The sequence below is a fragment of the Crinia signifera genome, chromosome 19, assembly GCF_055691185.1.
Source record: "Crinia signifera chromosome 19, ASM5569118v1, whole genome shotgun sequence".
Taxonomy (NCBI): Eukaryota; Metazoa; Chordata; class Amphibia; order Anura; family Myobatrachidae; genus Crinia; species Crinia signifera.
Window position 1 is genome coordinate 65,719,331 of NC_139226.1, and position 14,801 is coordinate 65,734,131.

Genomic DNA, 14,801 nt, shown 5'->3' on the forward strand with positions numbered 1-14,801 from the left:
AGCCATCCGGGAGTTCTCAAAACTCTAGAGATTCTACGCCGGTCATATTGGTGGCCTCACATGAAAAAAGATGTCCAGGATTTCGTGGCCTCATGTCCTATTTGTGCCCAGCATAAAGTCCATCATCAGTCCCCTGCAGGTACTCTTCTTCCGTTGCCCATTCCCACGCGTCCCTGGACGCACATTTCCATGGACTTCATTTCCGAGCTCCCAAAGTCTCAAGAATGTAATACCATCTGGATGGTGGTAGACCGTTTCTCCAAAATGGCACACTTTATCCCACTGACTGGTCTCCCCTCTGCTCCCAAGCTCGCCCAGATATTCATTCAGCATATCTTCCGAATTCATGGACTCCCTGCAGAAATTGTCTCCGATCGTGGAGTGCAATTTGTGGCCCGCTTCTGGAGAGCTCTCTGTTCCGCCCTAAAGGTAAAATTTAACTTTTCCACAGCGTACCACCCGCAATCCAACGGGCAGACAGGGAGAGTCAATCAGGTCCTTGAAGCATTCCTCCGCCTGTATGTCTCCTCGTCACAAGACAACTGGGTCAGTCTGTTGCCCTGGGCAGAATTTGCCCACAATTTCAGATACCATTCAGCTACTGGCTACTCTCCTTTCTACGTAGTGTACGGTCAACATCCTCGACCACCTGTCTTTGAGCCCTTACCAGCCTTGGAAGTGCCTGCCGCATCTTCCACACTCAAGCATTTCTCCCAAATTTGAAAGAATGTCCATGTCTCACTCAAGAAAGCCTCAAAGAGATACAAATTCTTTGCTGACCGTAAAAGGAGGGCAGTTCCCCAGTTGAAACCCGGAGACAAGGTTTGGCTCTCTACTAGAAATCTCCGATTAAGAGTCCCGTCCATGAAGTTCGCCCCACGGTTCATCGGGCCATTCCCTGTGATCCAAATGATCAATCCCGTAGCTTATAAATTGAAGCTACCACCGTACTTGAAAATCCCAAATTCCTTCCACATATCTTTATTACGACCTCTTGTCCTCAACTGATTCCAAAGTTCTTCTCCTGAGCTCCCCAGAGTCAATACCCATTGAGGGGTTGAATTCGAGGTCGATAAAGTGGTGGATTCTCGCAGACGATATGGAAGCATCCAATATCTCATTGATTGGAAAGGCTATGGTCCAGAAGAAAGAAGCTGGATCAATGCTGTCGATGTATATGCCCCTCGTTTGATCGCAGCTTTCCACTGAGACAATCTGAGCAAGCCAAAAAGGGGGGGTACTGTCAGAAACCCCGGTTCTCAGACCACTCGCGTGCGCCCCTTACCAGCACGCTAGGGTAATATACTCCGCAAATCAGCTGCCGGTACAGTCTCTAATCTCCTGATTCCAAATCATCCCCTGCGTCACTTAGAGCTCCAGGTATATTCCCCGGTCAGATTGCGGGTCACATGATCCAGGTAAGCTCTCACTCACTTCCTGGTCTGTGTGCTGCTGCCGATTCCCTCACCTGCGTCTGATTCCCTCATTACCTGGAGGGATAAAAGCCTGTCTCACAGTCTCCTCCCCGTCTTGAACAACTCGTCAGTTTCCCCTGAGAGTTCTCCAGCGTCAGCTCCTGTCAAGACTCCCCACTTGCTCCAGAGGTCCGGTTTCCTGAGTCCGCTGTTACCTGTGTCATTCTCAGCGTCCCTGGTCACTCCACTCCTGCCAGAAGCTTCCACGAGTTCCATCTGCCATGTGATCCAGCCTTCTCTGTGCAGCCCAGGTTGTCTCCTCAGCGTCCGGATACCAGTGGGTTCCCATGCCCGTCTCCTCTCGGCTCCCAGGCCGCTCCAGCGATCCCCAGTGATCTCCAGCGATCCCCAGTGATCACCATCGAGTTCCCTCCGGCTTCCAGGCCACATCTCACGGTACTCAGTCCCCATCACTGTGTACATCCTGTTATACATATTCCTCTGTGCCCTCCGTGTTGCTACCAAGCATTCAGTGCCATTGGTCACCATCGATGGTTTAAGTACCCCTCAAACATCTTTGCTCTAGAGACTCCAGAGTATCAAACCCTGCTAAAGCCACAGAGGAACCTGGGCAGAGGGCCGCGACCTGGTCGGCAGTTGCAGCTAAGTCCATATCCCCTTGCGGGGGTCCTTGGTGAATACCACTATCGGCTTAGACCCCGCGCCTCTGCATTAGGTCTCAGCCAATCCTATGTGTCCCCGGCAGGTTATTCTAATCTATCCTCCGTGCATGAGCTCCAGCTACCTCAAGCCTCCCCGCTTCCGGTTCCCTGCGCCCTCCACTGGTGCACCCAGGTCAGTGCCGGGAACACAGTTAGTCCAGGCCGTGACACTTCCCTTCTGGACTTGTAACTTGGTGGGATGCTATGCTATTACTGGTGCCTGTCCTTGTGTTTCCATCCTATATCCCTATAGATTGTAAGCTTGCAGCAGGGTTCTCCTACCTCCAAGTCTGTCTGTTGTTACCCAGTTTGTTTTATCACTGTCTACTATTGTAAAGCGTAACGGAATCTGCTGCGCTATATAAGAAACTGTAAATAAATTAATAAATAATCTTGACGAAAGATACAGTTTATAGGCTCTTTTTGAAAGATATCCAAATTGAGCTGCATGCACAGTTGACAAACAACTTTGATGAACAGTATGCACATCATCATTCGTCACAAACGCACTGAAAGATATTTTGACCAACAAAATTGGTGAAAAAAGTTGGTCAAAAAAATTGTACAATTGCGTGTACACACTATACTGTCTTATTCAAATCTGCTTCTCATTCTGTGCTCCAAGTGGTATACTGTACCAGTAACTGTAAGCAAAAGTGAATGTGAATAGTGAACGTGGTTGGCAGAATAGTGTTTGCCATCTGGCAGATTACTTGTAGCTGCAGGCGGTGCTAAGAAGCTCAAAGCACCAGAAATGGGGCAGCAGTCTTGGTGTTTGTAAAAAAAATAAAAAAAAAGATCCCAACATCTAAGAATTTCCTTGTAATGTGAAGTAGCTTTCAAGTTCTTTATTGCGAGATCTGGCAGCTGTTATGAATAGCGGCCTCAGACATGATCTCAAGGATAATTTATGAAGACTATAATTAACAGCGAACAGTATACATGACAGGTTTATTGTAGAAGACTTCTACACACTCTAATAGAAGATGCTGACAAACTGTAAGCTACACAATGTAGATATTACTACAAGCAGCTACTCTATTCCGAAATTCTGTGCAAAGCAATTTCAGCTTAACTTCCCGCTGTGCATAACACAGACACACACATTTTTTCTTTCTTGTGCGGAATATATTTCAGTAACTTTTTTTGAATTTCAGCCGGCATCTGCACCCCGACCAACATATTGCCCATAGCATATGTTCTAACCTGGCCTTTTCACAGTTCTTATTCCTTGTCTGTTGAAGTATGGCCATGAGGTCTGGAAATGATTGAGCAACAAGTCTACAGGTGTGTCGTGGACCGTTAGGGGTCATGGAGATTTGGGAAACTCTGAAGCTGGGAATTTCTGTCATTTAAATTACACACTGCCACTGTACTATGAGCTATCACAATATGTGGTTTGGTTTGCTTTGCTTTCAAAACCAATAGGCCCATGCCTTTCTCAAACATACCATGTAATGGAATGAGCATCTCGGCAGTGGGGATGCCGGTGTTCACAATACAGACTGTGATGGAGATGCTGCATTCAAATGCAGATAGCAGCATCAGGAGTGTATTATATGTGATTGGATGTAAAAGGCTTGATTAGTTTCACCTCTAGAGGGAGGTCAGGATGCTCTCTTGTCCTGTAAAATGGTTAACACCCCTTTCACACCAGCCTAAAATCCCGGCTATTGAGCAGGGTTGTTCCTGGGTTCAACCTGGGGTCCTGGCCGGTGTAAAAGGGGTACTGTTACTCAGCCGTGTTGCCGCTCTTATGTTTGTGCGGTCAGGCCAGGGATCCGCACAGGTGGCAGGCGCAGATCACAGGACAGGCAGCAGATGAAGATGACGCAGCTCTCCGGTGCCCTCACTGCAGCCGGATGTGCTGTGTCATCAGCCACCTGTGTGGATTCCCGGCCTGCCCTGAGGACCAGCAACCCAGGGTGATCTGCCTCATCTCTGCCTCCTTCCCACACTAGAAAATGCAGGGACTTTTCTGGTTTGAAAGAGGCTAACCCGGGAATGCCCCGGAATGATCACTGGGCCATATTCCCGGGTGAGTCCCTGCATTTTCTGGTGTGAAAGGGGTATTAGTTATATATACTTAGGAGGGTATTGCTACAAGGGACCATTGTCTAGCAGATTTTTGCAGCATGCTGGATATTAATAGCTGAGCACTGTAGGGGCATTTTCGAAGCGATCAAGTGAGATGGCTTAGAAAATGCCCCTAAATCGCTACATGTGTAGGCCCCATTAAGGGCCGATTCAGATCAGTTTGTTTGGGTTCAAATTCAGCCCCGTCCCAGATGTTCGGGGTTTGCGCAGGTGCGATTATGCACATGTGCAAACTCCGGGAGCGAACGGCTTCACACTCGACGAGCCGTTCAATCCTTGAAGGGATGACCATGAGGCAGTAGCAAGGGAACACCCAGCATTTAATGCATGTCCCCATAAAAAAAACTGGGTGTTCCTCTACGAATGGAGGCGTGGTGCCCACCCCATGTTCAGAGATCTGCGGGCAAAGTCAGTCTTATTAGCAAACGGAAGAGAAGTCATTCAATGGTGAGCGACCATCTAATGATTTTGTTTCCGGTCAGCTGCATGCGAGTGGATGTGTATGCCAACACATCCCCTCACATACAAGCGAGCAGACTCCAGGCGGTGGGCATATGGATGAGCAGGAGCGAACAGGTCTGAATCAGGCTCTTAGTGCCTGTGAAAACCTGCTGCTGACATTGCTGCCTCTGACCGCCCGGGCAAGTGGGGGAAGACCTGTAGCTTAGAAGCTCGCTCTCCCAGCATCATGAGGCCGGCCAAACACCTGCACCCTGCCAATAATGCTGCAGCTGGGAAACAACCATGCGGTAAGCCCTCTCCTGTGTGTGTGTGCTGCCTAACTGTCCAAAAGACAGGATTCAGTAAGAATGGTGATTATATGCTACCAGTATCTTTTCTCTTTCCGGTCTACTGCCCAATGGGATTAACATACCCAGAAGTCTGTGCTGCCGTAGGAGGAGGAAAAGCAAATATACTTTAGCTCACCTTTTAAATACAAGATGTGTTTGCTTTGAAGATTTGGCTAACAAAATACACTAAGGATAGTCCACTTGGATTTATGAATTCTTCAGTTTTACTTACCGCAGGCTGGTGATCGCACACTCTGGATGCAGCAGAAGGTTTTTTATTTCCCTGCAGGAATCAGGACCTAGTGAGTTCATCTGTAAACTGAAAAAAAAAGGTTAGGTGATATCACTGGGGGTGTCAGATGACTGCCCGACGGTCGGGATCCTGACGGTCAGTACACCGACATCAGAATCCAGACTGTTCCACTGCCCGACAGTTGGGATCCTGACTGAAAGGGGATATTCTCCCTCGTGTGGGGGGTCACATCCCCATAAAGGGAGAATAGAACCTGTGGTGAGCGCAACAAGCCTGCAAGGGGCTTTTTTGTGTCCGCCTCTCTGTCGGAGTACCGGCTGTCGGGATTCCATATGTCGGTATACTGACCATCGGCACTTATACCACAACCATATTACTGAACTAAAGAAAATGCATGATAGGGGTTTTACAATATACCAGTAAGCTCGTATAGAACAATGATCCACAATAAGGCTGTATTGGGGTACCCTTTCTCCTCAGCTCATTCCGCTTCTAATACCTATACCCATTTTTAACATATTTTTGAAACTTCTTTTCTACATTTAGCAAATAATTGAAACCATTCAAACTGTGTAATACATATTTTCATTCGTATTACTTGATTTCACAATAATTAACATAATAAAGCATAATTAGACCACATACATAATGTTTGCCTATCATTAAAGTTTTCCATTCATTCTCCTTTTGACACAAATACTAGTCACATGACTCCTAGGAACTCCAACTCCTGACATCCTGATTACAGCCTTATACTGATATTATTGGGTGTTCTTTTTTACTCACAGACTTTAATTTCCACTTTAAGTTCTAGTGAGGAATCAGCCCTTTTCTCTATATTTCTTTGCAGGAACCAGTGAGTTTGCATGCAAACTTAAAGCAAAAAAGTTAATCAAACGGGATACGGTCATTGGGTCTACAGAAACTAGGTCGGCAAGCATTGGGTTGACACCACTAGGTCGACAGGCAGCAAGGTCGACAGGGATCAAGGTCAACGGGACATTAGGTCGACACCGGCAAGGTTGACAGTCAAAAGGTTGACATGGGTTTTTCACTGTATCTTGAGCCAACAGGCGGTATTTCATGCCCTACCATCCACTATGGCGTGGTGGGAGAAAAAAAATAGCGTGCCGAGCATAGCGAGGGGATACGGTGCACTTTAAATTGTGTCCATGTCAACATTCGGGTAAAAAAACTGTGAAAAACCCCATGTCGACCTTTTGACTGTCGACCTTGCCTACCTAATGCTTGTGTCGACCTTATGTCGACCTAGTAGCTGTAGACCTAACGATCCCAACCCAATCAAACTACCTTTACATTATAATGTAATTTCTTTGAAGCTCTGCATGGTAGCCCTGACTTGTATGGTAAACCTTCCTCACCGGATTAGAGACCAGAACAATCTGATTGCTCCAGAAAGTATATAGAGTGATTCCACCGAACACTCCTTATATTTCAGTAACTTCACAATTTGTCTGTAAAAATGTACTAATTCGTAAAAAATATGGGAAGAAATACTGGAGCTTTAATAAAGTCCTTCAAAGAAAATGGATTTAGCAGGTAAATATAATTTCTTATTTCTCTTTCAGACTCCATAGCAGCTGTAACGGGATATTACCCAAGCAATAAAATCCAGAGTTAAAAAAAAAAAAAGCAGAGATGAATTTCTGCACACTCGTGAGGACACACACGCACGATTATTGATCAACTACATTAAGAATAGTCTTTTAAATGCAGTTACACTGTACTTCTAAAGTTGTGTCATCAAGTTAATGGGCCTGATTAAGCATTGATGGCATAAGCAAAATCTTCCTCTAGTTGGCAAATAATGGTGCACTGCAGGTGGGGCAAATGTAACTTGTGCCGAAAAAGTTAGATATGGGTGGAATGTAGTCATACTGTAATTTAAATTGCAGTGTAAAAATAAAGCAGCCAGTTTTTACCCTGCACAGAAACAAAATAACTCACCCAAATCTGTCTTTACTCAGCTGACCAATGTTTATCCCGTACATTAGGGCTACCATGTCAAAATATGACACACTCATTTAGACAAATTAATTTGTGCCCCCAATTTTAAAAACACAAAGTAAAACATCTGACTCCATCCATAATTTAATACTGCACCCTTGTTCCAATAAGTTTCTTACTATACATTATGGCATCTTCGTAGTACTGGTGCCAGTGTACGGATGGCATCGGGGTCTAGGTGACAGGAACCGAGATTGGCATCAGTCAGCAGTTTCCCTGTGTTGCCGATAACAGCAGCCACCACAGTACATTTCAGAGGTGTCATACGCACATTGGAAAGGTCCAGATCACGTAGGGAGTTCACCAATCCTGCCGCAAACACATCATTTTGAAACTCATATAAAAAGAAAAGGAAGTCCATTAGCTCAGAAGGAGGCAATCTGCGAAGGCTACAGCGCAACAAATGCTTTTTGAGAGCACTTGTGATTTTGAGTGCCTCCATGTTCATGATGGAACAGCCTAGCTGGTCAAGCATTACTCGATTCTGACGGGACAGAAGCCCCCCCATGAAAATAGGAAATAATTCAAATGCTTCTGGTCGATCATCTTCCTCAGCCAGCTGAGATGGTCCTTCAACACCCAGTATACTGGAGTTTATTTGGTCTAAAACATCATCATTATACGAATCCTCCTCTCTAAACATTTCTGCAGTCATTGTTTGAGCTATGTTATCACGGCTCTGTCCACTGACCCTACCATAAAGGCGTGGAACCACACGTAACAGGTTAAAAAGTGCGAAGATTCGCAGAGGGAGAAATTTTGACAGTACATTGACTACCGCAACCACATCCTCTCCAGCTTTGCTGATGATTTCTGAGACTTCTTTCCCTAGGCGTTGCAGAGCAGTTTTATTTTCTCCCAACACAACATATAGTGCAGCAAGGTACTCCTGCATTGCAGGTATGGTGAAGACAAAGAGATTTTCCCGGCCTGGCTGGACACAAGGTGTCAGAAAAAAACGAAAAGCGTCAGATCGGAAGACCGTTAGAAGGTTGAGCTCCTCCTCACTGTTCAATTCTACCTGAAAACACTGTTTAATATCTTCTTCGGTAAATCGGGTACGCCGGGAGTGACAGCCATCATAAGCCAACTTCCCTACAGTACGTGCAACATAGCGCATGAGAGAAATCTTAGAAGGATGTGTAATATCTAATATTTCACCAGCAAAGTTAAGTCGCAGGAAGCTGGTGTAAATGCCAGTCAATGTCATAGGAGGTTCATCAGGTTTTGTATAGTACAGTAAGTGCAATGTGGCACAGGTTAACCAGCAATACGAAGGCAAGAAACAGGCAGCAGACAACTGGCTATGGTGTTCCAAATTTCGGCTTAACATCTCTGCTAAATTCTCAGTTTCCCGGGGATCAGCATCTTTGTGGCCCAAACGCAATTGGAAATACATTTTCTGTAGCTGCATGTCTGAAAATCCACAGATCTCTGCATATCGGCCTATATACTTCCTTGGAATACGTTTCAATGCAGAAGGACGAGTGGTGACCAAGACATTTGCCTGAAATTAAAAAAAAAGGTGCATATAACTATTGGCTCACTATTCTCATCCTAGAAAATGCTTACAAACATGAACTATTAAGATATAGACTAGGAATAATTATAATATATGTTATCTATACAGCGCCAATCAATTATGCTAGTCCATGTGTTCCAAAAGTCTCTCAATGAAGCAAATAAGAATTTTCCAAATTATGTTTTTATTTAAAATATTCAAGGAAATGCCAAACGACCCAACGCGCTTCGTGTAAGAGACTTCATCAGGGGCACATTTAACAATCTTCTATTGGGTGGATAAATATAAATTGTTGTTCGATGATCGGAATCTTGTGTTTCTGTTCCTTTAAGTGAATATTTCACTATCCCCGGATTGGGGTGAATAAAGTCTGGTGATGATTATATATATGATGATAGTTTGGCATTTCTTTGAAGATTTTAAATAAAAACATAATTTGGAAAATTCTTCTCATTTGCTTCATTGAGAGACTTTTGGAACACATGGACTAGCATAATTGATTGGCACTATACCACTATTGGGGAAGATATTTGTGGAACTGGTCCCTATAACCCTCAGGGACTGTTGTGGTTAAGCTGCCTTATACTTGTTCAAAATTTGTTTGTAAAAATATTTTGTTAAATCGTACAGTGTACTATAATTAACACTAGCATATAGCGCGTATAGGAGTATTGGGAATAATATATATTAATTATTCCTAGGATAAAGTAGTTTGGCGGCCTGGCACTCACCCAACGGGGTACAACTGCCTGGGTGCCTTCCGGGTTCAGTGAATAATCAAAATAACTCACAACAGCGGCACTCAGCAGGAACTTTTCAACAAGTGTATTTATGGTGGGTTACCCACACCTTGACAAAGGGGCACCACGGGCCCCGAAACGTTGGTTTTTGGTTTTGAATACACTTGTTGAAAAGTTCCTGCTGAGTGCCGCTGTTGTGAGTTATTTTGATTAATTATTCCTAGTATATATAAATCTTAATAGTTATCCATATTATGTACCAAGCTTCGAGTGATAAAGGTGGGAGTGATAAATGACCAACTAGCTCACAACTGTTATTTTTCAAACTCAGCCTGTAGCATTTCTTTTAAAACATTTATATTTTAGACAGTAAATGCATGTAATTAAAACCTGAAGGACTCTAATGTATATTTTAATTAATGCTTTTTTTTTACTTGCGGAAGCACAAAGGGCAAGAGAGGTAGTACTGGATAAAGAGAGAGGACAATACAGGAAGGGGGGTTGATTCCAAAGGGAAAAATGACAAAACCCTGCACTAGAGCTAATTTCAGTTATATATAAAGAATAACTTAATGGCTACAGTATATCAGTGATTCCAGAATGGTGTGTCATGGCACCCTGGGGTGCTTTGGAAGACTTGCTGGGGTGCCTTGGTTTGGTGATCCATGACCAAATCAAATTATTTATGACCAATGTAATAAGAAAATTGTGGTCAAACAGAAGTGATTCCGGTCCATTACCAAATAACTGATCCAACAAGGGAAATATTGGCACTTACTTATTCAATGCTAGTTACATAGTTACATAGTAGGTAAGGCTGAAAAAAGACTTGCGTCCATCTAGTTCAACCTGGTATAGATATCCATTGCTGATTTGGTAGGTTCTGGTATTTTACAGACAAATTATATTTCTTATTTGTACCCATGGATGTTTTTCTCCAGTAAATGTTTGTCCAACTTTGCCTTGAACGCATTTAATGAGCCAGCCGTTAATGCTGCTGTTAACGATAGCATTGAAGGCGGTCAGATCTGACTTTTTTAAAAGTCTGATCTGTTTTGTCAGAATTCACAGCCATTTCACAACAATTCAGAGCATTTCTGGCAATTTGTGGACTTTCAGACTCTCAAAACATTGAATTCTGATTATCGAGTTAGTGTCAGATCCAACGAACAATATCCTGGATTCCAACTTTTGGAATGTCCCAATTGAATACCCCGCTAAGGATGAGATATAAACCCAATTTCAATGTGATCTTTTTCCCTGATTTTATCAATGAAAAAAATTTGATACTGAGGGGCATAGCGATTCAAAGAAGTTTGGGAACCACTGGTATATATCATTTCAATGTGTGAGTTCCATTGTGCACATATGGGGCTAAGTTTACTTCAGGGTATAGTGCTAGTCATAAAAGCTCAAATTATTTTTTCCCCCATGCTAGTAGGCTTTAACTGTAGCTGCCTGAAAGATATGAAAAATTAGCACCTTTATGTTCTTTTGAATGTGTCATGAAAAAAGTGAATAAAAGAGGCATTAGTAAATCCAGCCCTAAATTGTCAACGGATGCCAAAAGACAGTACATTCAATTTTATTTCAGAAAATAATGACTGATCAATGTTATGTAATTTTACTAGCAATAATGGTATCATTTGTGTTTGAGCGCATTTTAAGAAAAACATATTCACTGTCTATCGAAGTCTCCATTAGTAAAACCTTGACCACATTACTCTCCTTAGTCTCACCTCAGGTAGAAGGTATCCTCTCAATAGGTTTACAAGGAGAGCTGCAGGATGCATGGGTTCGCTTGGATCACTGCACAATTCTGTGTTGGCCATTCTGAAATCTAGATTCATCCACTCTAGACTATTGAGTATGAAGAGCACATTAGAATAATTAGACAGTGTGGGTAATACGTCCCTCAGATGAAGGTACTTCTTGGTAATGAGCCGTGTAAATGATACTGGGGCAGTAACATTGGACAGATCTTCACAAGAAAGAGGAATTATCAGTTTAAACTCACTATTACGGCCATGGCACCAATCCAACACAAATTTCCGGATGAGTGTGCTCTTTCCAGTGCCAACTGTTCCATAAAGGACTACATTCCGAACAGGGTTCCCAGAAACGAGTGGTTGAAACAACTGAGAGACAGTCATACTCTTTGGACATAGTGGACTTTGAATTAACATTGCAGACTCAACTGGAGACACTGGACGCAGAATGTCTTCCACTGAACTTTCCCGAATAACTGGATCCACATGCATGGAGTCAAGAGCAAAAGAAGGTCCAAAGTGTCGTTCTTCCATAGGTAAACAGCTGAACCATGCACACAGGCGCTCACGATGCTGTTGAATAGGATCTAGAAAAAGTCACAAAACAATTTTAAACTATGAGCTTCAGCTGACAAGTAATAAAAGTGAATTTGAAATATCAGTCTGAACATTCATATTCCAAACTATTCTCAACAGGAAAGCAGAACAAGTGGTAGTATATTGTGTTGTAAGTTGTTTCTGAGGACTGCAGTAAAGCTGATAAAAGTAACAATGCACTGGCAATAGTCATCATACTGTAGTGGTTGTTAGGGTGGGCAGTCACATAAACCAGTTTTACTACTTCATGCTAATGCGAGTATCCATCCAACTAATCTGGTATATGTAAGCAACTCACCATCTGATTTTACACCGGCTACTGCAACAGTCATCATTTGTATCAGCACTTTTTTCCCCTGAAGGGGCAAAAATATAATGGGGCGTATTCTGAGTCACACAGATCTCTGATCAAATGGTGAGTGATATTTCACAGCCTTGTTTATTGTATTCAGAGTCAGCTGTAACTTATTTGTCATCCTGTGAAATAGGTTACCGTTTGATTGCATGTAACGCATCTGACACTTGTGAGCATTTCATGGGAGTTTTGTGGGACTGTCATGGCCATGTATCTAAAGCTCTGTATGTCACTCAGAGTCATGTGCTTTTAGAAAAGAAATGCATGACTGAATGAATCACACAGAGCAGGGCCGGTGCAAGGCACTGGAGCACCCCAGGCGAGTCGGGGTGGGGGAGCCCCGGTGCCGGGGGGGGGGGGGGGGGGTGTACCTGTCCTGCGGCTGTGTATATAAAGCTTGCGGCTGCGGCAGCGGGGGGTCCCTGCAGTCAAGAAATAACGAGCGCTATCCGCCTGGCTACGCGGAAGCGCTTCTGTTGTGAAAACACTGGCCGCACGGCGCACGCTGATTGGCTGAATCTCAGCCAATCAGCGTGCGGCCAGTTTCCACAACAGAAGCGCTTCCGTGTAGCCAGGCGGATAGCGCTCGTTATTTCTTGACTGCAGGGACCCCCCGCTGCCGCCGCAAGCTTGATATACACAGCCGCAGGACAGGTACCCCCGCGGCATGGGGGGGGGGGGCGAAATGCCGCCCTCCAGTGGCCGGCGCCCTAGACAAATGCCTAGATTTGCCTAGTGGTGGCACCGGCCCTGACACAGAGCTTTAGATACATGCCCATGACCGTCCCACAAAACTCCCATGAAATGCTCACAAAAGTAAAGGGTTACATGCGATCAAACTGCTACCTATTTTACAGAAGGACAGATAAATTACATCTGACTCAGAATACAATAGACAAGGCTGTAAAAAAAAATCACTCACCATTTGAATAGAGATCTGTGTGACTGTGAAAAAAGTGCAGATACAAATAATGACTGCTGCAGCAGCCGATGTAAAATCAGTAGGTAAGTGCTAACCAGTGCCGTCTTTCCCATTGGGCACAATGGGCAGATGCCCAGGGGCCCTATGACTGTAGGGGCCCACCCCAATAGGATAGACGGCACTGCTGGTGCCGGACAGGTGATGAGCCTGACACCTGCTCCAGGCAGCACTATTAGTAGTAGCGGTGGTAGTAGTGGGCGTAGGGCTACATGCTGGGGATCCCGGGGATCTGTCCCATCTCCCGGTCCCTGTTACCATATAGCACGGAACCTGGTCCGGTGTATGTGCTAGTCCGGCGTCTCTCTGGGTCCCCAGCGGAGGTCAGTGTAGCCCTTGGAGAGCCCCCTGAGTGATGCGCAAAGTCGAGGTCCTGCAGAGCATCCCACAGACGCTGCAGACCCCTGCTCCAGACATCCTGGTCCCGGATGTACTGTGTGTGCGAGCAGCGGGTCACAGTCCTCACCCTCCCGCAGCAGGGCGCCCAATACCAGCCTGATGCCAGAGAGCAGCAGTACTGGACAACTTCCCAACAGTGTCCAATGTCCCCGCTCAGCCGCAGCGTCTGGGAGCCTGTCCTGTAGCGCTATTTGCCGCCAGGTTGGAAGCGCTGCTGAATTTGAAAAGACATGCCGGACGCTGATTGGCTGAGAGAAATCAGCCAATCAGCGTCCGCCCAGTCTTTTCAAATTCAGCAGCGCTTCCCGCTCGGCATGGCAAATAGCGCTACAAGCTGAAAATCCCCGCTGCCGCTACCGGATCCCCGCTGCCGCATGGAGGTGAGTGGGGGGAGGGGGCTCCAGGACAAACTATTTCACGGGGGGCCCAGTGAATTAGTTTGACCAGGGGCCCATACTAATCTTAAGATGGCCCTGGTGCTAACACAGACAAGTTACATTTGAACTGAGTTTTGCCCCATTATATATATATACCCCTTAAGGGGGAAAAAAAAACACAACACTTTTAGCACAAAGTTCATGAGCTAGGGGATTGGACTAAAAACTTAGGGCCTGATTCAGGCCCACTAGCTGCCTAGTGAACGGGTAAACACCGTCCGCCACCCCAAAGAACACCTCCCCCACCACCTGAATTCCCATGGTAGCATGCAAGGGGATGTGTTCGCCCCAAGCAGGCATCGGCAAGTGAAAGTGGCAAGTGAAGGGGATGCAATTGAATACTCTGACGGCAAGCCAACAGCACTTCTCACGGTATAGCTTGCTGTCAGAGGTTCAATGTCACCATTGAATATACCCCATAGTAAAATAGGTCACCTGACCATCCTCTGTAATTACCTGTAAATGTATATATAAGTCGTAGCACCTCTTAGACGCCTCTTTTTGAAAGTAAACACACCTAACCTACCTAAAAACTTTACTCATATGATCAAACAAAGTATTTAGCCCTGTTCCTGCGTAATGCAGCTAGTATCCCCTATATAGTCCACCCGTGACTACGGCCAAAAGGCTGACAAAATATATGTAGTGTATAAGAAGAGTAACCAGCATTATCATGCATACAAAAAGTAACTTACAT

The 14,801-nt window shown here is 44.9% G+C and overlaps 1 protein-coding gene across 5 annotated transcripts in view; it reads right to left on the minus strand.

Moving 5' to 3' along the window:
• Positions 1 to 14,801, minus strand: part of NLRX1 (NLR family member X1) — a 74,062-nt gene that overhangs the window by 20,993 nt on the left and 38,268 nt on the right. For all 5 annotated transcript variants that reach the window (XM_083162708.1, XM_083162710.1, XM_083162707.1 and 2 more), the window contains 3 exons: positions 11,308 to 11,924; positions 7,426 to 8,813; positions 5,258 to 5,344 (listed from right to left, as the gene is read on the minus strand). In XM_083162708.1, the coding sequence (XP_083018834.1) occupies positions 5,258 to 5,344; positions 7,426 to 8,813; positions 11,308 to 11,924 (2,092 nt within the window). The remainder of the gene's footprint in view (positions 1 to 5,257; positions 5,345 to 7,425; positions 8,814 to 11,307; positions 11,925 to 14,801) is intronic.